The sequence below is a fragment of the Polychytrium aggregatum genome (assembly GCF_025602895.1).
Source record: "Polychytrium aggregatum strain JEL109 chromosome Unknown BJ171scaffold_98, whole genome shotgun sequence".
Lineage (NCBI taxonomy): Eukaryota > Fungi > Chytridiomycota > Chytridiomycetes > Polychytriales > Polychytrium > Polychytrium aggregatum.
This window is the reverse complement of record NW_026516300.1, coordinates 128,775-153,963: the sequence shown is the minus strand read 5'-3', so window position 1 is coordinate 153,963 and position 25,189 is coordinate 128,775. Positions and strand designations below refer to the sequence as shown.

The window sequence follows — 25,189 nt, the reverse complement described above, 5'->3', positions numbered from 1 at the left end:
AGGTCGCATACATGACACGGACGATTAGGGTGGTGGCTCCCAGAAGCCAGTCGTTTCGCAAACGCGGGAAGATGATCCCGAGGGTCAGTACCAATGTCGACGCTTCCATGAGTCCAAGCAGCGCGCCGATGCCTTCGGCGCTGACGAACATGGAAGCAACTATGATCGCAAGGTAGGAAACATGATGTATAGCGCCAACAACTCCAAGCTGGCGGCGATAGTATCTTAAACCCATTATGAGGTCGAGAACGAGGAACAGAGCGAGCACGCTCCCCACCAGCATGCCCTGAGGTGAGTGGAGCCACGGATACCCTGCGACGGTTGCTCCGTGCATCACAAACAGCACACCAAAGGGAATATAGGCTACGGTGGCGAAAACGGCAGAGGCGAATATGATGTACCATGGCCCGGACTTGGTTGCGAAGAAGGCTCGAGCAGCAAAGTCGGCCTTGAGGGGTGTTCGACCAACATGTCGTCGTTGCAGAAAGGGGCAGAGTCAATACATGTATAGAGGTGGCAATGACCACATCCAGGCAAGACGGACGGTCACTCACCTTTCTCCAAGTCGGGCCTGCATTTGCTGGTTGGGTCGGCGCTGCAGTCATGAGGCAGTTGTCAAGAGTTTGTCAATGAGGTGAGAGTCGACCGATGTGTCTTGCCGAGGGGGGCACTGACCACTTCCCGGGCGAGCGATGTTCATATATTTGCCGGAGCGGGCCGCCTTGGGCCTGTCCAACGCCCCCTCATTCGCCGTGCGGATTCCGTCGGTGATGTGCCAGCGTCCTTGATGGTCTTCCAGGCTGAGCAGAGTGGGGGGCTCTGTGATCACTTGCGCTTTCTCCCCATAGTCTACTGTGTTTGTTGTCCTGAGTTGGTCATCAACCACATGCGACTCATCCACACAAGAGCATCTCAAAGGGCTCTTGCTCCTCCTACCCCGAGACTGGGACGACCGAGGCGCACGTTCAGCTGGACTGGCCAGCGCAGCAGCCAGGTGGCTTGCTACTGAGCACAGGAGCACCAAGACCAGCAGGACGGGGCCTTGGGTGGATCCGCGGTGGTCAGAAGGGAACAGGCACAAGCTCCGTGTGCGAAGGAAAAAAAAAACGGGGGCTGCACACAAACTCTCGATCACGCTGTCACTCTCCAAACAGTAGCAGGCCGAAGTCGCGGTGCAGCCACAACAAGCCGAGGGCCAATCGTGGGTCCATCGAGGTCCATCAAGCCAGCCTCACAAGGGCGGGGTCCTGGCTGCCGAGCGCGTTCTGGCGGTGTGGTTGCACAGATGCCAACCAGTCAACCGCCACAGTTGTCACAGTTGCCACAGTCGATACAGCCGCTACTGCTGCCACAGTCACGAGAGCCATCACAGTCACTGCAGTTGCCATAGCTGCCAATGCTGCCTTGTCGGCCTGCGCAGCACCTCGGCCGACAAGGCACAGTCGGCACAGAAGCGAATCGCTCGGGCGGGTGGGTCTGCCGGCCTGCTCGGTTGTTGACAACGGCACATCCCGTGACTCTTGGCGAGATCGCCGGCTTGCACCGCCTCTCATGTCCCTCTCCTTTCGGCCTGCTGTTCCTTCGGTCGCTGCCCCTTGGCCGCGGTGATTCGCCCGCTCTGGTGGCGATGGAGTGCAGGAGAGAGTCAGGCGATGGCCGTGCAGGACCAGCCGTGGACTCAGACCACGCCCCGCCGCCAAGCGCCTTGTGTTGGCCGCCGTTCCTCTTTGCCCTTGCCTGCCATGTTTGCTCCATCCCTTGAGACTGCATAGCCGCGTAACACACAAGGCAAATGAGCCGCAAAGTTGGCTGGCTTGTTGTTCGGGATCGTTGGGCACCCTCCGGAAGGAAGGACAGGCCAACTCGAACAGCACCCCGCATGAAGCGCAATATCAGCTTGGGCAGCATTGTTCGGGTATAAGGATGGGAGCAGGCGTACTTGCATCAGTGCCCCGGACTCGGACAGGGCAGGGCGGGGCGAAAGATCTCGAAGTGCTTGAATCCAAAGGAGAGCCCCGATATCGCTCCACTACATCTCCTCCACATCTCTCTTCCAGCGGCAGCCAACTGCGGTGGTCCTGTCCATGCATGAAAAGGTAGACAGCTCATAGCGGACGATCGCAAAGGTGAGAAGCAGTGTGTATTCACCAGTCATCGAGCGTCAGCCATCCGCATCAGAGATCGGAGCCCTTCCGTTGGGCACGGTCGCGATTTCTGTTTGTGCCGCATCGGCCCGATCGATGAACAGCTCTCGAGCCTTGAGGTCCAAGACGATGACGATTGTGATGGCCCGACTTTGAGATGAGCCCGCAGTTGGTATACATGGCGCATCCTTGCTTTGCGATCTGTTGGGTCACTGCTTGGGCCATCGTCGTCATCCGCTGGATCTGGCGGTCCATCTGGAAGCCGCTGACATCGAAGGTGGCTCCGAGGTACTTGAACTCCTTTGCCATGGGCAGCAACTGGCCACAGAGTCGGTGGCCGGTGGCTCGTTCTGGGTTGCCCTCGGAGAGGATCGCCTCGCATTTGGGCGACAGCTTGTACCTGTTCTCGATGCTGTGCTGTTCGCAGATGTCAAGCAGCCTCTGTGCTTGCCTGGGCCTGTAGATCATAGCACTGAGCTGGACGAGAGAGTGTGTCTTCGATCGACCATATCGCTACGACGAGTTCCAGGACCGCCCGTCACGACGACATAGAGACGGTCTTTGTCGATCGTTGTGCGATTGAGTCCGAGTGGAGTGTTCCGGGCCGTTTCATCCGTCTTGGTTCGTGGAAGGTCATCCTCTCCTGTGGTCTCGCCGCTGAGCCTGACTGTGCGGGTTTGTAGCGATGGTGGAGTTGAGCATATCCGAACAATCGTCCTATTGTCGTCTTGGCTGTGGACTTGTCCGATCGAAACCGAAGATCTCCTTGGGCGTAGAATTGCACTTTAAGCTGGCCGCGGCTTTCCGGCAAGTCTCGAATACGATCTCACATCTCCAGAGCAAGGTCTTTCGTCTGGAGTCACTTTGGTTGTGCGTTTGTGCCGAACGCTAACGGCAGCGACGAGATATGGCCAGAAACGACAACGCCGGCGCGAGGAGAGTCGGAATGAGGGGCGAATGGAAGGCGGGGCAGCAGCAGCCGATGCGATTCAATGGCGGTGGACTGGAGCGAAGGCGGGCCAGGCCCGAGCCGGACCTGGAAGCGAGGATGGCGATCGGCGTCTTGGGCTGGCCTGGGTTCATGAGCGGTTGCGGTACCCTGGCTCCCTCCAGGCGACCAACGCAGCAGCAGTTTCATCCTTGGAGGAGCAAGACACTCAAATCACGCCCCGGCGGGCAGCAGAGACCAGAGCATGGCTTCTTGGCTTGGAGCGAGGACGATCGGCGATGCTGCAGCACCCCTCGTCACGACATCCAAACAGATTCGGCTGACAACCAAGTCGACAGAAACGGCATGGCGGGACTTTGTCTTGAGATGGCTGTCGTTGCGCCGGGACACCTCTGTCTTTGCTTTGTGCAGATGGGCCGCATAGCAGGCGCAAACTGTGGTTAAGACTGTCATGGGAGTGAGAGCAAGGCGAGCAATTGGTGTGTTGAAATGTGTGAACAACGAGTGAGATTCGACGCCACTCTGCTCAGTGAAAATGCATTATCTCAGCCCCGTCAGCGGTGTTGCACTGCTGAACAACATAGCATTGAATAGAATTGAAGTGTATGCTGTTTGGGGCGTCGTCTCCTGGCTCGCCAGCCCGACAGGGGGAAAGCATCTGGCCTTTCCGTTCTGCCCCCCCCTCGTCGCTCTCTCATTTCGCTCCTTCGACTTCGTCGCCGCTCTCCTGGCCTCGTCTGCACATCGTCGATTGCTGCCTCCTGTCTTTCCTCATCCCATCTCTCTGCCATGCTCAGAGCCTTCTCCTGCTGTTTCGGAGGACTCGCAGCCCCACCCAAGGACCGAGATGTCCCCTCGCAGACCCCTGTCTCCCAACAGCCAAAGTTCCCTCCACAGCCCGATCCCTTTGGTCCCTGGTTCCATCCCGTCGAGTGTCTCGTCAACACTGCCCGCGACGAGCCCGATGCCCTCTTGATTAATACATACGAGAACGGCGACTCGGAGCGCTTCAGCTATCTCCAGGTGTGGAGAAGAGCTTACTTGATCGCCCAGGCCCTCAAGGCGCTTCCTGGCTGGAGCGACGACGGCCACGACGTCATCGGCACATTCTGCGAGGCTGAAGCCAGCTGGGTGATCTACTCCTTCGCCGTGTGGATGCTGGGCAAGTGAGTATCCGCTATTGGTGCGGTGTGATGTTTTGATGTGAGTTGTGAACATCAATTCAAGCAAGGGACACGTTCAACCCTTGTTCCGTGCCATGACAAGGGTCGAGTCTCACCTGTCCTTTGAACTCCATCCAGGAAAACACTCAACTTTGCCCTCAACCTGCCTCCTGCAGCCCGCAAGGCCCTGTGCGAGAGGTATGTCCCTGCCATGTTGTCGTGAGGATGAGCAGGCTGGTCCGGGGTTTGAATCGAGTCAGCTATGCCCGATCCCGATCTGACACTCACATCACCATCAACCGACAGACATGCGATCAAGTACATTCTCTACCACCACACCAAGCCTGGTCGCATCGAGGGTGTGACCCTGGTCGATGCCGCCGCCTTCCCTGTGATCGAAAGCATTCCATCTCCGTCCCTCGAAGTCTGTGAGCCTCTCGATGAGTTTGTGACCTTTCAGTGCACCTCCGGAACGACAGGTATGTGGCACGGGTGATGCAAATGGTGGAAGGTTAAGGTGCACAACTCGATGGTTGAAGGACATGGAGCAGTGGCGATGTGATGATGGGCCAGAATGACTTGTTCTGACGATCGTGTGCTGTCCACAACACCGACTCTTGATCAATCCCAGGCGTCCCCAAGTCGTAAGTGGCTCGACAATGTCGCTATCGTCCAGCCCACCGTACCTATCCATATAATCTCTTACATGCCTGTCATTATCCATGTTTATGTAGCTACATCTCGTCTCACAAGAGCGCTATGGCTTCCAGAAATTCCGTTGGCACCCCATACTTGAGCGTCGGACTAAGCCAGGTTTGAGCCGAATCGTTGTGGCGCTTCTCAGCGATGGGTTCGTGATCATTAATCTCTGTTCGTCGATAGCTGCCCTCATTTGTGGTCACAATTGGCAGTTTGTTGTGCGTTGCAAACATTAGAGGATCAGTTTGGATTCCTAAGCCCACGCCCAACACCGTCGACAAAGTCAAGAGCATGATCAGAATGCTGGACGATGGCGTATCGTACCTCTACCTGGTGAGCTGTCGAGTCTGTCCCGGAGGAGTTGTTCGCGATATGGATGCTAACGCACGATGCTGCCCTGTTGAACTCTGCCGTCAGACCCCTTCTTACATGAAGGTGATCATCAGTGTGGCCCAGTCACAGAATCCCGATATCAAGTGGGAGAAAACCAAGACAATTGCCTTGGGCTCGGAGTTGGTGCCTCCAAGTACCGTGAATGGCACCAAACGTATCTTCCCAAATGCTGTATTGGGAATAGTATATGGATCGAGTGAAGTAAGTAACAGGCGCCGAGTCGAAGCTGATATGGAGTACTTGAATCAAAGCCATTTTCTCACCCCACTATGAACCTCAGTCGCTCCTCATTGGCGCAACCTCCGTTTGCCGCCTCCCAGCCAACGAGATTCTGAAAACAGGCAAACTGGTTTACAAGCTGATGAAGCCTGATATCCGTTCTCTCCTTTTTGACGAGGAAGGCAACATTGTTGACCAACACCAAACCAAGGAAGGAATCCTCGTCTTTGCCGTCGACAAGGATCATCCCATCAAGAACCACCCCAACTTTGTCAACGCCGATCCGAATGACAAGCTCGCCTCGTTCGGCTTCCTTGAGGATGGCTCGCCCCGTGTCTGCACCATGGACTGGGTCGAGATGGTTGGCGAGAAGCAGTTCACTGTGGTTGGAAGGTGAGATCAATGGCCGGGTGTTGCATCTCATTGATGGCGAATGCACATCCGGTACCCTGAGGACACATCCCACTCCTGCATCCCGAGTACTCACGCCATCCACTCCCTCACTCCACACCATCACTCCAGATTCGACCAGAAGATCAAGGTCAACGGCGTCTATGTTGACCTCAACGCCCTCGAGGAGCTGGCCAACGAAAACATGTCCAAGATCATCTCGGACTGTGCCTTCATCCAGACCTCCGAGAAGAAGATCGTGATGCTCTTTGTCCGCAGAAGGGGCTCTGAGGTCAACCCCACTCCTGCCGAGCTTCTGCAGCTGACCGAGGACATGTTTGCGCTGACAAACGTCGCCAAGTTCCCGATCCACAACTGCTTCGAGCTCGACGAGTTTCCCTTCAACGACTCGGGCAAGCGCGACCTCAAGAAGCTCAGGCGCATCGCCGAGGATGCCGATCAGTACGGCAAGTCGGTCGAGTACCCTCCCCTAAAACTCGCCAACACTCCCCTGTCCCGCACTGCCGCCAAGATATCCACACTTGGCAGCCAGATCATCGACAACCCCGCCCTCGACGGCCGCAACTACTACATCGGCGGCGTCGGCTTTGACTCGCTGAGTGTCGGCCGCCTGGCCCTCGCCATCAAGGACGAGTTCAATGTCGAGATATCGCCTCTGATCCTCCTGTCGAACGGAATGACACCGACTGATGTCGCCCAGTTGGTTGTCGACATCCTCGACGACAGACCGATGATTCCCCCGACCGTCCATCTGGCTGCCGAGGCCGCCAAGCTCGACGATACGAGTGTGACGGCCGAGGGTCTTCCTCCGTTTGTCTATCCCAAGGACCCTCGCGGCATCGTTCTGACCGGTGCCACTGGCTTCCTCGGTGCCTTCCTGGTCTTTGAGCTGGCACACAAGTTCCCTCGGGCCAAGATCAACTGCCTGGTCCGAGCCCCGACCGAGCAGGTGGCTGTCGAGCGCATCATCAGCACGGCTCAGAAGTTGGTCCTCGATCCGAGCCAGAGAGCCTTCCTTGACCACAGCCTCAAGTCTCGACTCGTTGGACTGTGCGGCAACCTGTCGAAGAACAAGTGGGGACTCTCGGACGAGCGATGGAAGGAGATCAGCGAGGAGACCGACATAATTGTCCACAACGGCGCCGAGGTCCACTGGCTGTTTGACTATGACAGACTCAGGGGACCCAACGTCCTCAGTACGGCGACGGCCCTGAGACTGGCCACAACCCACCACCTGAAGCCGCTGCACTACATCTCGACCATCGGCACGATCCCGATGGCCAAGAAGGCAGACAAGCCGCTCGAGGAGACGATCTACTCGGCCTGGAACATCTCTGGCGGGTATGGCCAGACCAAGTGGGTCTCTGAGCAGCTGGTCAACAAGGCACGATCGAGGGGAGTACCTGCGACGATCATTCGCCCAGCCGTCATTGCTGGCGACAGCCAGTACGGAGGTGAGTCGAGTGTGGTGTGGTGTGATGTGATGGAGATGCCTCATTCGCTCATATGAACTGGCCATGAATCGATGGTCTCGATTGTCAAGTGGTACTCATCCACCAACTGACACCAACTGACACCTTCACACCCTCCATTGCTCCAGTGTCCAACTCTGATGACTACATCTGGCGATATGTCAAGGGATGCATCCAACTCGGTGTTGCTCCCTCGCACGCCACTCTTGTCACGATGACCATGGATCCCGTCGACCATGTTGCCAAGGTGGTTGCCGAGATTGCCGGCTCGGAGGAGTCCCTGTCCAAGTTTGTGTTCCACGTCAGCGACTCGGAGCACAGGTGAGGAATGTGTGATGTGGTGTGAAGTGCGATGTGGTGTAGATGGTGGATCCCGACTCTGATTACTCACTCACTCACTCACTCACTCACTCGCCACAGTGTCCTCACTGAGACCCGGCTGTTTGAGATTGTCAGGAACCATGGCTGGCCGATCCTGTTCGAGACCCGCGAGCAGTTCAAAGAGGCATTCCACTCCCATCCCGCCGTCGAGAGCAACGCCCTGTTCCCGCTCATGCACATCATGATGGACATGTCCTTCAAGATCGACAACGCCAACACCCGCTCGATCTACCCGGCGCCGTGTCCCTCGCTGGAGGAGGTCGTCGAGAAGTGTCTCAACTATCTGCACCACGTTCGCTTCTTGGACGATCCCCTGGACCCGTCTTCGTCCTTCAAGATCAAGTATCCCGAGACCAGCGTGGTCACCCGCACCGGCCGCAACTAAGGTCCGATGCATGACGGCGATGTGGATTAGAGACTCTGAATGCCTCATAATCTTGATAATATCCCGTGTTTCGTGTCTCTTGTTCTATTTGGATCTGTCGTCTCTACCTTTTCTTCCAGATGTGCCGTGTCTCCCGTTTCCTTTTCCTGTCTGTTGCTTCCTTTGGTGATCCCAGTGATGGATGGTTTGCCAGACATCAGAGTATTCGAATGAGTCCTTAAACGCTGGAGCTGGAATATCACTCAATACATATCAAGCAAGGAACTCGACCAACACAGATTTGTTGCAAGAAGTGGCTATGCACTTTGGTCCTTCATAGCGAGTTCCTACCTCGACCGGGACTGATCAGGAAGAATCGCTAGTAACGGAGTCGCTCTAACAATTGCAGCTATATATGTTGTTGTCATCGAAACCGAAATCTGTCCATTAAGGATGTGATTTCCATGACTTGCGTGCCGAAATTGAGGAGTAACGATGGCGCAGCCTTTGACTTTTGAACATTCTGTGCCAGATATAGCAAAATGACAAGAGATTTGGCAACAATTTGATTTCGAACCGTCTGGAAAGCACTCATTTAGACAATCGGCGTTGATTATTGACTCATCATCAAACTGATGCTGCGCACACCCAAACAAAGCGATCTGAAACACGAGTCATCAACTGCAATTTTGCCTTCATCCACCTGATTTGGACGCGTCGTGTAGCGTGCCTGGGATATCCCCCCTTCCACATGATGGTATCAGGCGACGTGGCTTAGTAGCCAGAGATTTTTTTTTTTAGCCTCACACCCTCACCTCGCCCGTTCCATTTTTTTATTTTCTTCATTTGTTTATTTTCTTCATTTTCTCCCTTTGCTTCGTTTGTTCCGTTTGCTTCATTGCTACGCTCATACCCCTTCACCGTCTCTATCTGGCACCCTTTGTCAGAAACCATTTTCCTGTCCCGCAATATGACCAGCAGAGCAACAGTCCGTCCAGCTCCCGAGCGCCCTTCCTGGTTCATCCCTGACGACGCCGTCACCGACTGGTCCCAAGAACACGTTGCGGTCGGTGGCTATGGCGAAGTCTTTACTGCTTTCTACTATGGCTCTAAAGTTGCTGTGAAGCGTCTCCATGCTCATTTCGATGACGATGCCCTCACGTACTTTGCCCGTGAAATCGGAGTCTGGCATCGCCTGAGCCACCCGTATATCCTCCCTCTCCTTGGTGCCTGCGACAAGGACACCAGGGGTAAATTCATCCGCCCCTTCATGGTCTCGCCGTTCATGCCCAACGGAACCTTGCTCAAGTACGTCTCGGATCCAAACAACCCTCGGTCCACCGAGGAAAAACTACGTCTGCTCTACCAGGTTGCTGCCGGTGTGGCGTATCTCCACGGAAACAGCATCATCCATGCTGACCTCAAAGCCGCCAATGTTCTCTTGGACTCCTCTTTCAACGCGGTTCTGACCGATTTTGGCCTCTCCCGAACCAAGCGCACCTCTGAGTCAGCGGCTCGTGCCAGGACCAGCGCTTTCGAAGGGGGAACTCAAGGTTACATGGCACCCGAGATGCTCGATGGCGATGAGCCAGCAGGCAACTCGAAGCTGACCGACGTTTTTGCCTTTGCTGTTACCATCTACGAAGTTATCAATAACGGCAAGGTGTGGATCACCAAGGACAATACTCCCATGCAGCCCTTTCAGATTGGTTTTCAGATCTGCAGCGGGAAACGCCCCAAACGCTTCGATGGCATCCCCGATGATATCTGGGATCTCATCGAGCGCTGCTGGGCTCAGAGCCCCTCGGACCGTCCTTCTTTTGCCGAGATCCTTGTCGCTCTCCAACCATACGACTGTCCCGCCCCAATCGTTGTTGCAGCACCCTCCTCTATTGAACTCTCTACTATCGACCAGGTCGCCAGCCAGCTGAGCGTTCTCAGTATAAACAGTCAGCCACCATCCCTGGCTGATCAACACGACGAGCTCAAGTTCGATGGTATCAATTCGGCTACCCGTCTCCCTGACTCTCTTTTGACTCGCGCCAAGCAAGGCAACCCTGATGCCTGTCTCGATGCCGCCAACTTGATCTCGGAGGGTCTCCCTGCCCGCCACCAAGATTGGAAGCTCGCCGGCCAGCTCTGCAAGGCCGCCTCAGACCGCGGCAACCTCGAAGCGTCCTTCCGGCTGGCCTGGCTCCAGCTCACTGGCGAAGGTGTCGTCCAGAACGACAACAACGCATTCAGCCACTGGCAGGAAGTCAGCACCAAGTCAACTGACCCTGTCATCAAGTCCATCGCCACCCACATGGTCGGGTGGATGTACTACCTTGGTCGTGGCACTGTCCAGGATGTGCAAAAAGGCGTCAAGATCATCCGGGATAACAAATCGTTCACTTTCCGGCTCGGTGAAGACAACTGCTTGGCTGTCTTCAGTGGCGCCAATTCAGATTCCACTGCATCCCAGAAGTTCTTCGAATTTTGTCTGCTGGGATCACAACAAGACTGGCTATGCAGACACCTTATGGCCGTATGTCTGCTCTACGGATTCGGAACCATGCAAGACCGAACCAAGGCCGCTCGCATATTCGAAGAGCTTGCCAACGATGGTCATAGCGACAGTCAGTTTTGGATTGGAATGTGCTATTGTTGCGGCGGTGGAGTATCGCAGGACAGATCGAAGGCCGCAGAGTGGTTCGGCAAGTCGGCAGACTTGGGCAATTCATACGGACAGTGGTGGGTAGGTGTGAGTTATCTCGGTGGGTTTGGAGTTACTCAGGACCTTCCTAAGGCAGTTGAGTGGCTCCACAAGTCAGCTGAACAGGGCAATCGATATGGGCAGAACGATCTTGGTTACTGCTACCGAAGAGGCTGCGGAGTGACCGAGAACATTGGAACCGCCCTCTACTGGTTCCGTAAATCTGCTGAACAGGGTCATGATGCTGCAATCGACAGCCTTGGAGACTTGAACAAGAGACTCTGATCCCAGGCTTCTCTTGGATGGTGACCCCTGACAACCATGTGGGCACAAGTCAGTGAGAACACAAAGCGAAACTACCCTCGCCCTCCGTACTCATACCAAACACCCAAGAGCCAGGTTCCTGTGAGCCTGCCTTGTGGTAGTGATGAGCCGATAGCTTTCGGAAGCCTTGTACCTGATATCCGACATATCGAAATATATAAAATGATGCTATCCCATCAATGACGATTTGTGTCAACCGATAGCGCAGCTCCGACACGGTTTCTTGATACTCAGCTCTCGATCTGAACCATGTTTGGCTGAATGTACTTGCACGATCCGGATCACTTTCGCCACACGGCTCTCGGCACCCAATCTGATGATGCGCATGCCTGATCGACACTGAGACAGGCACAGAACGCAACTTGGGATCACATCGTTCACTCGAAATATGATTACAAAAGCACGTTGGCACACCAGGAGGTTCAGCGAGGAATACATAGAGGATGAGAGGACGGGGCACCGAAAAGCGATCATAGACGAATAGTAGAGCAATTGTAGAGGAAACGTATTTCAATAGTAGGCAGTGGATATCCAGTAAGGCTCGGTGCTCGCTGAGCGAGTCGGCCGATGCGCTCTGGGCCGCTACGAGGACACGGCCACCTCGTAACTTGGCAGTTCCTCAGTGTCCGTTCGTTGCAAACCGGCGCTGTGGCTGTAGAGGAACTCATCAAGCCCGAGATTGACTCGGATTCTGCACTGGGAACTGGCCGACACAGCCGCATGGTAAGCCCGCTTGTGGCAGGAATATTGGGCAATCAACTGGCCATTGAGCGTGAAAAAGACTGTTGCAGGCGTCTTTGCGTCAGCAGCGCAGCATCGACAAGCAGGGTTCAACACACCAGAGTCACTATGATTCCACATCGCTTGCTGCCAACCCATTTGCTCGCACTCACCTTGGCCAGACTCTGGATAGTATCCGCAGCCGACCACCGAGTTGAGGGTGTAGCTGCCCAAGTCGCCTCCAACAGCAACACCATCGATCAATGCTTGGCCATTCCTGCGGTATCGGATTGCAGTGAGCGGTCAGAGCAGCGGCAATGTGGCATGCGGGGGCCAGACAACGGGCGATCCTCGAAGCGGGGTGAGTGCAATCGCCTTGGTCAATCGCTTACCTTGTGAGCCCGACCGAGAACTTGTCCACGCCGACATGTCTCATGGGCGGATACGGATTGGTTGCAAGACCGATCGAAACCTGGACGCTGTCCAAGAGGGTTTGTGGGGAGACAATCTCTGCCTCGAAATAGCACAGCGGCTGGCCCGGAGGTGGAATCAGCGGATGCTTGCTGAGACACGAGCGGGTGAGAGCTTGCGTCGTAAACCGGACGACGAGATTGCCGTCGGTGGCGACGCCTCCGTAGCTGGCGGATGGAACAAACTTGTACGAGTCGATGATGCTCTCCTGCTCGATCTGGGCTCGCTGGGCGGGTGTCGGGAGCTCGTTTGTGGGCGGCGGCTTGGTGCGCTGAAACTCTCTGGCAATGCTGCTGGATTCGTTCAGGATATCGCCTCCTGTGACGGAGGAGCCAGTCAAGCCGGAAGATGTGTTTTGATTTGGGCCTGTGCAAGAGCGCGCGAGCAATATGAAGAAGGTAATGAGACAGAAACCTCCCCAAAACAATGTGATAGGGGATGGCCAGATGTCACTGGAGCTGGTTTGCCGCTTCTCGAGTCCATGGGCGACGGGCAAGGCCATTGAGTAGCCCGTCGCGGCCACAAAGCAGAGGAGACGAGCCACGAATATTGCTCTTGGCTGTTTCGACATGAGGCGATTCGGCTGGCGATATGCAACTTGGCAGGAAGAGGAGTGGTGGCGAGGAGGAAATGGAGCAGAATGGCGAAAGGCAGGGGGGATGTGGCTGTGCTGTGGCAGGCCGCGCGATGTGATTGGCCAGAATTCGCTGTACCACAGAACGTTGCACCAATGTCGCACCTGGTCTCGATCCTGTGTCACCGTCACCCTCTTGTGTGCGGCTCACGTTCGACTCCCCGTTTGTCGGAACAGCCCCGTCGCTCCAATTCCCTCGAATGCATACTCGCGTGGTGTGCTGCCTGTCGCTCACAGCCATCCATGCTGTCGCTTGGTCCCTTTTCTATCATACTGGTTCCTCTCACCACCTGACTCTGTCCAGACCCACATCCGGTATGATGCAGCAGCCGAGTACCGTCGTCCCTGAACCTTGCATCGCACATGAGCAACCCCTGTTCACGACACTCACCCATGCTGGGTTTTCCAGGACAATTTTCTCGTCACACAAGTCGACGGGCGCTATGTCCCTACTCTGCTAGACTTTGGTTTGACCAAGGCAAGCTGCTCGGCACCAGCTTCGACAGAGTCGCAATACTTTATCGACAAAGTGTTTGACTCTTTTGTAACCCTCTTTCTCCCCCCCTCAACAGCGAGCGACAGAGAAGGAGGTCATGGCTTTATCTCGAATTCTCCTTTCGGCCGGAAATATGGACTTTTCAAGCCTGCTCTCTGGTCTGCAAGAACTGGGGTTCCGTTTCTCGATCGACGATCCGGAAGGCGCCATGGAGGCTGTCCGAGTAGGTATCCGCAATATGGCTCTGCGCAACGGGCACTCTGGCTTGGCGATACTTTCACTGTTTCACAGCGCACGCTCATCACCAGTTTCATAGCATACGCCTGCTAACCCAATCCCTGCATCTAGTACATCTTCCGCAATTCAGACGACAATGGCTGGGCGACTGAGTCTCCGAAGCCACGATACCGAAAGCGTCCTACACAAGAAAGCGCGGACGTCCACGAGCTTCAAAATCAAAGCTCGCGTGAGAGTCTTATTCCAAACGGAAAGAAGGCCAAGAAGCGGTTTGGTTCTTCATGGAAGCTCAAGCGGCGACGCAGAAGGAGGCGCCATCAGAACCTCGGCCTGCAAGCCTTTCCTGGCGTGATGGTGTTTTTCGCCAGGGTCATCCAGCTCCTTCGAGGACTGTCCATTACAATGGACTCGAATCAAAACTACATGGACATCATGGTTCCGTTTGCGAAGCGCCACATCGAAATGAAGCTGGACTCTGAGACGGCGCTTTACGCAAACCTGTCGCGGCCGTCGCTGTGCTCGCCCAGCCCGCTGGATGAGAGGCTCCGGGCCATTGTCCGGGACATGATCCAGACGCAAGACATCATCGGTTGCCAGATATGCGCTATGCAAGACAACGTCCGAGTCGTCGACATTGCAGCAGGCGTCTCCCTTGGCGCATTCCTGAAGGACGACATCCCGGACAAGATCGGCATCCCCACGGGTATCGAGTCGAGACTGGCGTCGGTAGAGTGGAAGCTCGAAGAACCCCAGACACTATTCAAGAACATCACCAGCCAAGGCGGCCGGCAGGAGGACAGTAAGACTCCGGCAAGCCCTGGTTCCGAATCAATGAAGAACAAGATGGGGGAGTGGCTCGAAAGCCCTGTATTACTGGCCAGCCAACGGCAAAGGCCAGCCCAGACGACCATCGATGAGAGTTTACCGACATCTGAGCCTCGACAAATCCAATGTCAAGCGCTTGGTCACGGTCTGGCCAGCACATCCTACACTCTATGTGTAAACGGCGCACAGCTCCGGTGGAGGCCGTTTCGAGTGGTTGTCCAAGTAGAATGGGACGACATGGTGTCTGTGTTTGCGAACAGGAGTTGGTTTACTCTCTGTCAATAAAGTACCGCTCTGACGAGTTTGGAAGTGCTGATGGTTTTGGATGATGCTGGCCGTTTATTTTCTCATGAGGCTCTTTAGTAGTGCAATCATAGAATCCGAAATTAATGTAGATAATGCACAAGTAGGTGTGCATGAATATAGAACGACATTGAACGACATAGAACGACATGGAACGACATGGAACGACATGGAACGACAGAATGGATGCACCCACCAACACAATTACTCGCACTCACACACATTGAGCCTCTCTCCTGATGGTATCGTTCAAGGCAACGACTCGGACGACTTTGACTTGGATTCTTCGTGGGGCAAGTGAACAATATCATCATCCCTCTCGCCATCCTCAGTCCTTGTCCTGGTCCTCTTTGCTCGCCATTCCTTGACCATAAAGTACACGCACAGCAGTACAATGGTGATCTGGAAGGTGCCCGTTGCCACATACGGAACCCAGGTTGTCCAGTTGGTCGAGGGCTGCAGATATTGCAGATACGCTACCACGAACGAGCCTAAGGGTGGAGGTTGAAGGGAGGAAATCCAGAGACAGGTACAGCGCTGTGGTCAGTCGACTTACGATATGTTCATCCCAGGTCCGATGCCAGGTGGCCAATATGCACTGCCCTGTGCCGGAGAATGATCTCACGCCAGGTTGGAGCTTTATCAGTGCACGAGTGCCGATCTGCATCACGGCAGCGCAAGTACTCACCCCAGCTGTGCATCAGATTGGTGGTCACGCTGAGCGAGCCGACGCGCTGGATGAAACGTGAACCAGAACCCAAGATCAGTATGATACGCTCGCGATTATTCGCCAGCGCTCGCCATTGCCTGCAAATCGACGGCTGTGCACTGGCCATGAAGGGTACATCGACTTACCTTCAGCATCCATGTCTCAATAATTTGCGGTATGAACTGAATGAAGGTCGTGGCCAAACAAATGATACCCATGGTGTTGCCGAGGGAGTTTGCGCCATCCCAAGATTGTGTCGCCAGCAGAATCACCGACAGAACGATGCCAACAAAGGTGAATCCGAGGTGGAGGACGGTGCCCAAGGTGTTGCTTGTGGTGGCTGCTCTTTTGGAGAACGACAGGAAGGAGGCGACCCCGCGCTTGGCCTCATTCAACTTGCCCGCCGGATCCCGGTCCTGGACTTGGCCTCCGTTTTGGCGTACCGGCGGGAAGACAAAGTAGAGAATAAAGCTGGATGTTCCCCGCCCCCGATGGTCGAGTTAGGGAGACAAGCGAGCAAGGATGTCAGCACTTGGAATACAGGAGACAGCGGCACCACCTGTTCATGGTGATGGGTCTGTTGCGGAAGTATCGAGTACGTACACAGTAACGATGCACATCCAGCCTATGACATTCTGAACGAGCGAGAGCGAATTTTCAACACACATAGAAGTTGTCCACTGGGAAGGGAGTAGAGAGTGTCATGGAAGTAGCCAGGTCAGCTTGATCTGGCTTGTGGGCTCGGTGACGCCGCATTAAACCGACATCCTATAGCTCGAATGCCGATCGAAATGGCCGCCATCGACCGACTTTCTCGAGTGTCCCGCACGAGCCAACATCAACGCTAAAGAAAGCATAGCCGGTTTCCGAGATCAACTTACTGGGCCATAGCAGCACCGGAGCAACCGAAACTCAAACAAGAAGATGTTCGACATTGCCGCCACAGCGCCAATGCAGCCAAGATTGATGGACCACAGGGAGATGCCATCGCAAGACTTTGTGCGGAGGATTTTGACAAACTGGAAACAGACACCATCGGAACGGGTGAGGACTGGGCCCAGCAACGCAAGCTGGCGAGTGAGGCACATGCCCCAACTACTACGAAGCGGGGAACCACAGAGGCAAGAACCGAGAGGGGATGCTGGGCTGTGTAAGGATAGTAAGGATACGTCGGACGGCACGACAATGAAGCTCATGGGTCACAGGAGCAGGACCAGGACTCTGTGTGGGCTGCTGAGTACCTGAGGCAGATATGACACAAACAGACCGGCGGACATGATTCCGTTGAATATGGCCTTGACCCGATTTTCTACCATTGGGCAGGTTGCCATAAAGTCGCTGTCAAAGTCCATTTTTTTTGTTATGAGGGCGTTTTTGGCTGCTCGACAGGGATGGGAAGGATGAGTGATGGGGACATTTGCAAGTATTTATCCGAGAGCAGCAAAAAAAAAGGCACTGCCGCTGATCAATACAAGTGGCTTGCTCTGGCGGCATGTAAGGCGAGTGGCGTGGGGAGTGTATCGTCCATGTGAAAGGGGCGACGGATGTGGCGACAAATGTGGCAAGTGGGAAGCGACAGAGCGACACCAAAGAAAGCTTCTTCGACGACACCGTGCGCAAGACGCACAAGGTATTCGACCAAGCAGCATTGACAATCAACAGCGGTAGTCGCAGCGCTGAATTGCTTTAGCACCGCTTGACAAATAACAAAGTTGGATGCGTTTTGCCGAGAGCACGACGGAGCGCGGCAGTGCACGACAATGGATGGCTTGGTCGTTGGCGTGCAGTGGAGGCTGGTAGACTACTCGTTAGAGCAGCCGCATGAAGCAGAGTTTCACGTTGTTCTTGCGTTTATCGAGAGCGGCGGGTGTTGGCTTGACGAGCCCCAACAAAGGTGCGTGCACGTCAACAAAGCCCATATCGACGGTGTGCACGGCACGCCAGCCATCAGGTGAGCACAGACTCTTGAAGCTCCCTGAAACAGGAGCACGGTGTACTCCGAGCGGCTCTCCGGGTTCTCGAAGCACCAGGCCCACGACGAGGCTCCTTGTTGGAGCAAAGGCATGCTTGCCGGCAATGAGTCCGCCAGCCCAGACGCCAGCCCACAGCAGGAAAAAAAATATGCCGAAGCCGTCAGCGGCTCTCTGTCTGGCGGACAGAGGAAAGGCCAAGCCCAAGACAAACGGGGCCCATCCCACGATGCGATTCCCACAATGCGATTCCGCACTCGACCCGCACTCGACCCGCACTCGACCCGCACTTGGCCCGGCTGGACATCTGTGGCGCATGTCCGCGTGACCGGCACCTGACCGTGCTCCCGTGACACGCCGCCAAACCGATCGGTCGTCGTCGCCGTTCCGTTCGCCGTTTGTTCGGTTCGCCTTCATCTCCCCTCGTCTCTGCGTCATCTCCCGCTCGCTGTTCTTTGCTCGAGACTCCTCCAGCCGCCACCTCCTTTGGCCACACCTCTGCCTCGCTCGGCTGCATCTCTGCTTTTATCGTCCACACCATAGCCTCTGCCCGTCTCTGCCTTTGACCCGCCATCGCATCCCCTTGACCGGCTTTCCCCCCGCACCCTGGTCTCTGGACAAACTGTCTGCACTCAGGCCGCCATCTCTGTCCCTTGCTGTATCGAGCCCTCGACAACGATCACCAATCTCCATCACTGTCGTGTCGGCATCGTGTCACTCGCCTCCTCTCGCTACTGGCGATTTGCATTCTCGCCGTCCGGTCCTGTAGTCACCGCCCGCCGCCCTTGACCCTCCTCTCTCCGAGAGCCCCGTCTGCTCTGCCCTCCTTCTGCCGCTCGATCCGACTCCGCTGCGATCTGAAAGCGCCACACGCCTATCTCTACGTCTCGCCCTCCGATATCGACCTTTCGATCCGATTTCCGCTTGATCCAACCGACATCTCTGTACCTGCATTCGCGCTCGCCCGATTTCGCTAAAGATGGCCGACAGAACCCTTGCCAACCAACTGCAATCCACCCACATCTCCTCGGCCGGTGCCAGCAAGTAAAGTGTCGCTCCGCCGTATTCGTCTGCGTTGCTTTGATTTTGCATGGCTCTCCTGTGTCCACTTGATCGTCTCTCGGCGGTCCCGATCTTGGTCACGGCAGTCCATTTGGGTTGCTGCCTTCCGCGATCTATCCACAGCCATCTGAGGGATCTAATTGCCCAGGAAGCCACCCCTTTCGTTTCGACATTGAACCGTCCCTTACACGCCCCTGGCGTGCTTGCCTCCCCAGCGTTCAGCCCAGCGCCCTAAACTCTACTTTCTGCTGCCCATCCTCGCAGTGATACCAATGACTGGAAGAGTCAGCTCTCACTACCGGTCAGAGACAGCCGTCCAAAGACCGAGGATGTTACCGCCACGAAAGGAAACGAGTTTGAAGACTACTTTTTGAAACGCGAGCTGCTCATGGGCATCTTCGAGGCTGGCTTTGAGCGCCCCTCGCCCATCCAAGAAGAATCCATCCCGATCGCCCTCACCGGCAGAGACATCTTGGCCAGAGCCAAGAACGGCACAGGAAAGACCGCTGCCTTCATCATTCCCGTCCTGGAGAAGATCGTTGTCACCAAAAACTCGCTCCAAGGTACCCAATTGTCGTCTCCCATTCTTAGCCCAAGTTTCATCGGCGCCGTGCCTTCACTAACACCTCACTCCATCCACCTCTGCCCCCTCCCTCTGTCACCTCCAGCCCTCATCATCGTCCCAACGCGTGAACTGGCGCTGCAAACTTCCCAGGTCTGCAAAAACCTTGGCAAGCACATGAACATCCAGGTCATGGTGACCACAGGTGGAACGGGTCTGAAGGACGATATCCTCCGTTTGGGACAAAGCGGTATGATATCCGCGGCCGCTGCATCCGACACAGAGGATGCCAGCGCCCCTCAGCTCCCAATACCACTATCGCTCGATGCGCAACCACTGGTCATGCCACCTCTCTACATAGCCACAATGCACGTATTGGCTCCATGACTGAACCTCACTGGCGCCCGCGCTCTATTTTCTGTGCACCCAGTCCACATTCTGGTTGGTACACCAGGCCGTGTTCTCGATCTGGCCAGCAAAGGCATCGCCGACCTGAGCACCTGCTCGGTCCTGGTCATGGACGAAGCCGACAAGCTCCTGTCTTCCGAATTCCACCCCATCATCGAACAGCTCATTTCCTTCTTCCCGTCCAACCGACAAATCCTGTTGTACTCTGCCACCTTCCCGATGATTGTGAAAAGCTTCAAGGACAAGCACCTGAACCGCCCTTACGAAATCAATCTCATGGACGAACTGACCTTGAAGGGTGTCACCCAGTACTATGCCTACGTCGAGGAGCGCCAAAAAGTCCACTGTCTGAACACCCTGTTCTCCAAGGTGAGTATGGCTCTACTCGTAGCACGTCTGGTTCTACTCGTAGCACGTCTGGCTCTGCTGCACCCACCAGTCACTGCGTAACTCGCTCCAGTGTTCAGTGGCTCCCTTGCCCACAGTGCAGCGGGTCCCTCGTCCACAGCACCCTCTGCCGGTTTCCGGCATCGTCCTCTGTTTCACACACTGACGCGCCGTGCTCCTACTTGCCCTCCAGCTTCAAATCAACCAATCCATCATCTTCTGCAACTCAACCAGTAGAGTAGAGCTTTTGGCCAAAAAAATCACCGAGCTTGGTTACTCCTGCTTCTATATCCACGCCAGGATGCTTCAGGCACACCGCAACCGCGTCTTCCACGACTTCCGAAACGGCAAGACCCGCCACCTTGTCTGCTCTGGTAAGGATCTCGCCATATCAGCGTGGCGATGTGGCGCTCTGTCGTAATCGCGGCTGCACTCGCCTGGGTCCTGGCCTCGCAAGTCCCGCGGCCAAATGACAGACGACCCAATGCATGTGTGTTTGAGTGCTAGTGGTGAATCATGCTATCCCAGCTGGTGAACCATGCCATCCCAGCCGGTGAACCATGCGATTCCAGTTGCTGACCTCTCCGCTCTGTCCACTGCGCCTCTACTGTGCAGATCTTTTGACTCGTGGTATCGATATCCAGGCTGTCAACGTCGTCATCAACTTTGACTTTCCCAAAAATGCCGAGACCTATCTGCATCGTATCGGTCGATCCGGACGATTCGGCCACCTGGGTCTGGCCATCAATCTCATCACCTACGAGGACCGATTCAATCTCTACAAGATCGAACAAGAGCTCGGTACCGAGATCGCTCCCATTCCCCCGGTCATCGACAAAACCCTCTACGTCGCGCCCTAAGCGACTCGCTCTGGAGCAGCACAACACAAAACCCGCTCCTTTGGGGACGGTCTACCGCATTCCATGGCGTCGGGGATGTCGGTGGTAAGCCTGCCGCTGCGACCTGGTTCTCTTTGTGTTTATGGCCGGTGTGCCGTCGTTGACTTGGTCAATGCCAGCGCAGCCGCGCATGATGACTGAACGGTGTTTTATCTCTCCTCTCTTCTCCTTCCCTGCTTTGATCCGCTTTGCTTGCTGCCCGCCATTGTCTCTTCTATTTTCCATCCTTTCCATTCGCTCTGATATCCACGAGCACTCCTCTGTCTCGTCACCGAAGTAGCTTCGTCGCTGCATCGCTGTCGAGTCATTGGCTGACACACTGCCTGTTGCGCTGCCTTTGCCGCCAACGCCCTTTGTGTCATCCATTTCCTCTGCGCACTCTGCTTTCGTTTTAATGGCATTTTCGGCAACCGTTGCACTCGCTTGTCCCGGTTGCTTCCTATCCCCTTCCCTTTTCATGCTCTTCAATCCACATTCCCTTTGTGCCGATCGCCTTGGCACCACCGCCTGCCCTCCAGCCCGTCACGTCTGGGCGGCCCCTCTCCCTTCGGTACTGTGGTGCTACAGTGGCTCTGCTTCCGATTGCGAGAACGTACCCCGCTATTTATTTGCGAGACGGCTTCGCAGCCAACTCTGCTCGACAGCTTCTTCGCCGTGGCTCTCTGTGTCCGATGACTGGACAAGTCAGTCTGAGGTTGCGTGGAGCCCGGCCGATCTCGTTCTACTCTGCCTGATCTTGGACTCTGGTGTTATTTGCCTTCCCCGCTTGTTGTTTTGGGCCTTCTTGTTTGGCCGGACTTGCCGTGCTTGGATGTTTGGCCATGTCCCCTTTGGTGCTTGATGCTTGATTCATGTTATTTCGATTTGCTTCTTCGTACGGCCTTCTAGTTGGAACGACACTTTGGTCGTATTTTCCCTTTGCCTTTGGTGCTTGGTTTTTTTTTTCTTAGCTGTGATTGCTGGTGTTTGACGGTGATGATGTCGATATTCTCTCATCGGTGTTGGACGTGGTGTCAGCACCTCCTTCCCCTCTGCGGTTTGCCCAAGATACACGCACTGACCAAGTAGTGCGGCTGTCCGGCGGTTACGTTCAAGTCTTGCCTCCCCCAAACTTGGACCCGGACAGCGCTTCGGAGCCGCAATCCCCGCCCTCAAAATGAAACCTCCCCCCAAAAAAATAATCAAGGGCAGCCCCGATCTTCCGAATCGTGAACGGCGTCTCGGCCCGACCTTGCCTGTGGTTCTGGCCTGCTCCAATCTCGGTTGATTAATTCGGTTGCTGCTTTGGATATGAAGAGACACGCTCTACGAAACTACCAACCCCATCAACAAGCGAATCCGGCTCGAACAGACACTTGGTCTTCTGGGTCGCCCTGGTCGAGCCGCGAAGCGATGAAACCATCTGCGGTCGGAGTGTGTCACGACCCACTCTCCACATTCTACCTTGCATGGACGGCAGCCTCTTGGTCACCCAACCCCCCCCTCCTTGAAACCTGGAGATGGGAATCGATCTGCTTCATTCTTCCTCTTTTATTCTCCGCCTTTGCTCCCTTTCCCGATTCGTATCTCCTCCACTAATGGACACATTTGCCTTTGACCTGTCATGCAGCTGTAGTATACATGAACATCCCCTCACTGCTGTTGTCCCTTGCTGATGTACATATCTTTTCTCATTTCCCTTTCCTGATCGATCCCTCTCCCCCCTCCCTCCACACACACATTTTTGCGTCATGCCGCAATGCGTTGCGCTGGTGCTATTGCCCCGACGGCGACTGCTGTCTGCTATCGGCCGGCGTGTGATCATTGACAGAGCCAGCTCGCTCCCGTGTATCTAACCTGCTCGATGATCGATCTGCATCCAATGGCCTGTCTTTCCTTCCTCCCTTGCGTGTCTTGTCGACTGACTTGTTGTCTACCATGCTGTACGGTGGCGCCCTTGGCTCTCCCGCTCGCTGGCTTCTCGTTTGCTCTCTGCTCATCCGGCCTTCCCCCGACCCTCCTTCTGCTTGCTGCTTTGAATCTGCCTCTGTTGGCGTGGTTGCTCTCGATGCATCTTGATGGCTGGTGCTGTTGTTACTCGACTTGCACCTCCAGTTGAAATGAATGCTCGATCATGCGTGTCTCGGATATACGTTTTCCGGCTGCATTCCCTGAGTGCGAGAAAGGGAGTCACTGAACGGGCACGAAGAGCAATGGGGTGGGTTCCACATCGCCGATCCTGATTGCGGCCCGATTGGATCCTGTATCGAGAGTAAACTTTCGCCGGCGGTTGTCGGTTTGCATATCGACCTCCCACGACTCGCAAACCCGCAATCTGTGCCCTCGACTGCTCTGGCTCCTGCAATGTCTCTCCGACCAACAATATCGCCCCGGTCGCTGACTTCTCGGCCGGTGACGCCTGAGGTGGTGAAAGAAGTATTGATCGAGAACGAGCGCGGGTATGCCACCCGAGCCTGAGGCATCTCGATACATACCCCCTCCGGACACACGAAATGATAACGATGACTTGGTGATCTGACCCAAAAATATACAAAATGGCCATGGCTAGATGGCGCCTTGCCGACTCGCTCAAGTTCACCAAGAAGGTGAGGTCGCATCTTTTGCCACTGGCCTCCAGATGATGCGAGAGCGGCGTGCAAAACACAACTGGCCCCCATAGATGGACAGTCTTGCGAAAATGGAGGGCAAAGCTCCAAGGGCAGCATTCCAGTGCTCACCATGGCCCTTTCTTTCCATATCGCTCGTGGCTGCATCTACCTCGCTCGTGCGGATGATTGTGGCGGGCTCTCCAAGGCGCTGCTGCCGACAGATTATCCTCCGTGGTCTGATGGGACTGGACGATATCGCCCGGCAAAGGCACAATTTGCTTGTCCCGTTGCTTGGGAGGTAAGATCAGCTTGTCCAAGTGGCCGACTCTTGGCTCTTGACTCTTGTCTGCAGCATCATTCATCCAGCGGAAGCGACCGGCGCGCCAGGGATGAGTTCGCAAGCGAGGGTGAGCACATCTCAGTTGAACCCTTGGCTAATGTGGATGAGATACGCCACAGTGGATATCGGATTGGATGATCGACATGGTAAGGCATATAACGTCTGGACGTTCCGAGAGGGCGGGCCGTCGTGAAAAGATGAGATGGACGAGCATTGACGGTGTCATGGACACGAGGGCCGTTTCCCACACACCCCTTCATGTCCTCTGCGCTCGCTGATGTGCCTCTCGCTCCCGACCCTGGGCCGCAGAACGGCGATGTGGATCAGGAGGGCTGGGCCTACAGCACCCACTTTGCAAGCGGCAGCTGGAAGGGCACCTGCAGCACCGTACACTACGTTCGCAAGCGCAAGTGGACTCGCACGAAGCGCATCCGCACCATCACCGACCCCGCCCAAGCGGTAGTCAAAGGCGAGGCCGGGTCGATGCAATATCTACATCATCCCGTCAAGCCCGGCCAATTTCCCCTGGGATTCCCGCCGCTGCCGGCTCTGCCCCCAAGCGCAACGAGCGAGCCTCAGTTTGAGTTTTTCTGCAAACTTCAGGGTACCCGGCTGGATCGAGAGCGGCTCGAGTGCATCAAGGGTCTTGCAGACACACCGGAGTGCACCCGGATCCTCAAAGAACATGTGAGTCCAGATCCAAGTGTCTCCGTGACTGTGGTTGAGAGGAGGAGGAATGGAGGGAGCAAATGCAAACGACGATAGGAGTCTCACGCCTTGGCCGCCCCCCCCCGATTGATTAATGTGTTGCTGCTCCCAACCTGGAATCCGTCTTGGCTCGCGCAAGACAGTACCCACATATCATCCAGGCCTTTGAACACGAGGCATACCAGCTCAAAGCAGCCATGCTCATAGGCAAGCGCCTGGACAACAGCGACCGGATCGAGCTCGCCAAGATGGTCCTGGATGGATTTGCATTCTTTGCGAGCGGACAGGAGCTCCTCAAGGTTCTGGAGATCAGCCCTGCCTGTCTTGAGGGGCACACAGCTTGATTAGAAAGAAATGAGCCAGTGTATCTGTGAGGGGCACACAGCTTGATTAGAAAGAAATGAGCCAGTGTATCTGTGAGTGCCCTCCCCCTCAACCACATCAACCACTGCCCCCAGCGATCCGTAGACTGCAGTGGACCAGCTATGCGAAATGCACCCCGATCTTTGTTTGCAATCGAGTGGCTTTGGGTGGCTTTGGAAGTATTATTGAGATATAACATACACTCGACCACCTGGATAGCTCTGCACACGAGTAGTTCTCGACGTCAGCAAAGCCGACCCGAACCAATCGCTCGCTGCGTGATCTGTGCTTTG

The 25,189-nt window shown here is 55.5% G+C and overlaps 10 protein-coding genes across 10 annotated transcripts; 8 read left to right on the top strand and 2 right to left on the bottom strand.

The window, feature by feature from the left end:
• The first annotated feature begins 5,191 nt into the window (after nt 1-5,191).
• BJ171DRAFT_573474 (male sterility protein-domain-containing protein) lies at nt 5,192-8,490 on the top strand. Its single transcript, XM_053113708.1, has 6 exons — nt 5,192-5,288; nt 5,373-5,549; nt 5,629-5,960; nt 6,090-7,432; nt 7,579-7,771; nt 7,871-8,490. The coding sequence occupies exons 1-6, from the start codon at nt 5,247-5,249 to the stop codon at nt 8,214-8,216; spliced, it is 2,433 nt and encodes an 810-aa protein (XP_052961995.1). The 5' UTR covers nt 5,192-5,246; the 3' UTR covers nt 8,217-8,490.
• Nucleotides 8,491-9,165: 675 nt separating this feature from the next.
• Nucleotides 9,166-10,041, top strand: BJ171DRAFT_432333 (kinase-like domain-containing protein; the record flags this gene model as incomplete). The annotated part of the gene is made up of 1 exon (XM_053107911.1): nt 9,166-10,041. A coding segment is annotated over one exon (876 nt), but the record flags the coding sequence as incomplete, so codon positions are not given.
• A 344-nt stretch (nt 10,042-10,385) lies between these two features.
• Nucleotides 10,386-11,175, top strand: BJ171DRAFT_466681 (uncharacterized protein; the record flags this gene model as incomplete). Its single annotated transcript, XM_053108557.1, has 1 exon — nt 10,386-11,175. Exon 1 carries the CDS (start codon nt 10,501-10,503, stop codon nt 11,173-11,175), a length of 675 nt encoding a protein of 224 aa, XP_052961993.1. The 5' UTR covers nt 10,386-10,500.
• Nucleotides 11,176-11,796: 621 nt separating this feature from the next.
• On the bottom strand, nt 11,797-12,976 carry BJ171DRAFT_480908 (uncharacterized protein; the record flags this gene model as incomplete). The annotated part of the gene is made up of 3 exons (XM_053108936.1): nt 11,797-11,996; nt 12,108-12,211; nt 12,327-12,976. 3 exons carry the CDS (start codon nt 12,974-12,976, stop codon nt 11,797-11,799), a joined length of 954 nt encoding a protein of 317 aa, XP_052961992.1.
• Nucleotides 12,977-13,667: 691 nt separating this feature from the next.
• On the top strand, nt 13,668-14,875 carry BJ171DRAFT_642963 (uncharacterized protein; the record flags this gene model as incomplete). Its single annotated transcript, XM_053115795.1, has 3 exons — nt 13,668-13,758; nt 13,884-14,571; nt 14,654-14,875. Coding segments are annotated over 3 exons (901 nt in total), but the record flags the coding sequence as incomplete, so codon positions are not given.
• Nucleotides 14,876-15,119: 244 nt separating this feature from the next.
• Nucleotides 15,120-16,961, bottom strand: BJ171DRAFT_642959 (uncharacterized protein; the record flags this gene model as incomplete). Its single annotated transcript, XM_053115794.1, has 6 exons — nt 15,120-15,391; nt 15,589-15,634; nt 15,756-16,080; nt 16,213-16,289; nt 16,491-16,628; nt 16,851-16,961. 6 exons carry the CDS (start codon nt 16,959-16,961, stop codon nt 15,150-15,152), a joined length of 939 nt encoding a protein of 312 aa, XP_052961990.1. The 3' UTR covers nt 15,120-15,149.
• A 1,454-nt stretch (nt 16,962-18,415) lies between these two features.
• On the top strand, nt 18,416-21,075 carry BJ171DRAFT_320076 (P-loop containing nucleoside triphosphate hydrolase protein). Its single transcript, XM_053107132.1, has 6 exons — nt 18,416-18,623; nt 18,906-19,204; nt 19,310-19,453; nt 19,634-19,980; nt 20,192-20,372; nt 20,614-21,075. Exons 1-6 carry the CDS (start codon nt 18,559-18,561, stop codon nt 20,856-20,858), a joined length of 1,281 nt encoding a protein of 426 aa, XP_052961989.1. The 5' UTR covers nt 18,416-18,558; the 3' UTR covers nt 20,859-21,075.
• BJ171DRAFT_320077 (uncharacterized protein) lies at nt 21,076-21,963 on the top strand. Its single transcript, XM_053107133.1, has one exon. The coding sequence runs from the start codon at nt 21,292-21,294 to the stop codon at nt 21,736-21,738; it is 447 nt and encodes a 148-aa protein (XP_052961988.1). The 5' UTR covers nt 21,076-21,291; the 3' UTR covers nt 21,739-21,963.
• Nucleotides 21,964-22,608: 645 nt separating this feature from the next.
• BJ171DRAFT_320079 (uncharacterized protein) lies at nt 22,609-23,031 on the top strand. Its single transcript, XM_053107134.1, has one exon. The coding sequence runs from the start codon at nt 22,741-22,743 to the stop codon at nt 22,993-22,995; it is 255 nt and encodes an 84-aa protein (XP_052961987.1). The 5' UTR covers nt 22,609-22,740; the 3' UTR covers nt 22,996-23,031.
• Nucleotides 23,032-23,949: 918 nt separating this feature from the next.
• BJ171DRAFT_535109 (uncharacterized protein) lies at nt 23,950-24,988 on the top strand. The gene is made up of 3 exons (XM_053112842.1): nt 23,950-23,971; nt 24,135-24,512; nt 24,677-24,988. The coding sequence occupies exons 1-3, from the start codon at nt 23,960-23,962 to the stop codon at nt 24,875-24,877; spliced, it is 591 nt and encodes a 196-aa protein (XP_052961986.1). The 5' UTR covers nt 23,950-23,959; the 3' UTR covers nt 24,878-24,988.
• The last annotated feature ends 201 nt before the right edge of the window (nt 24,989-25,189 follow it).

What these genes read in the sequence shown, in the direction of transcription:
- BJ171DRAFT_320076 (XM_053107132.1), top strand. Translation starts at nt 18,559, where the DNA reads ATGGCCGACAGAACCCTTGCCAACCAACTGCAATCCACCCACATCTCC. An exon ending in CACCAAAAACTCGCTCCAAG is followed by an intron (nt 19,205 to 19,309) that starts GTACCCAATTGT and finishes TGTCACCTCCAG; the next exon opens with CCCTCATCATCGTCCCAACG. An exon ending in CCGCCACCTTGTCTGCTCTG is followed by an intron (nt 20,373 to 20,613) that starts GTAAGGATCTCG and finishes TCTACTGTGCAG; the next exon opens with ATCTTTTGACTCGTGGTATC.
- BJ171DRAFT_535109 (XM_053112842.1), top strand. An exon ending in CCCGGATCCTCAAAGAACAT is followed by an intron (nt 24,513 to 24,676) that starts GTGAGTCCAGAT and finishes CGCGCAAGACAG; the next exon opens with TACCCACATATCATCCAGGC.
- BJ171DRAFT_320077 (XM_053107133.1), top strand. Translation starts at nt 21,292, where the DNA reads ATGGCATTTTCGGCAACCGTTGCACTCGCTTGTCCCGGTTGCTTCCTA.
- BJ171DRAFT_320079 (XM_053107134.1), top strand. Translation starts at nt 22,741, where the DNA reads ATGATCGATCTGCATCCAATGGCCTGTCTTTCCTTCCTCCCTTGCGTG.
- BJ171DRAFT_573474 (XM_053113708.1), top strand. Translation starts at nt 5,247, where the DNA reads ATGATCAGAATGCTGGACGATGGCGTATCGTACCTCTACCTG. An exon ending in TAGTATATGGATCGAGTGAA is followed by an intron (nt 5,550 to 5,628) that starts GTAAGTAACAGG and finishes TATGAACCTCAG; the next exon opens with TCGCTCCTCATTGGCGCAAC. An exon ending in CAGTTCACTGTGGTTGGAAG is followed by an intron (nt 5,961 to 6,089) that starts GTGAGATCAATG and finishes CCATCACTCCAG; the next exon opens with ATTCGACCAGAAGATCAAGG.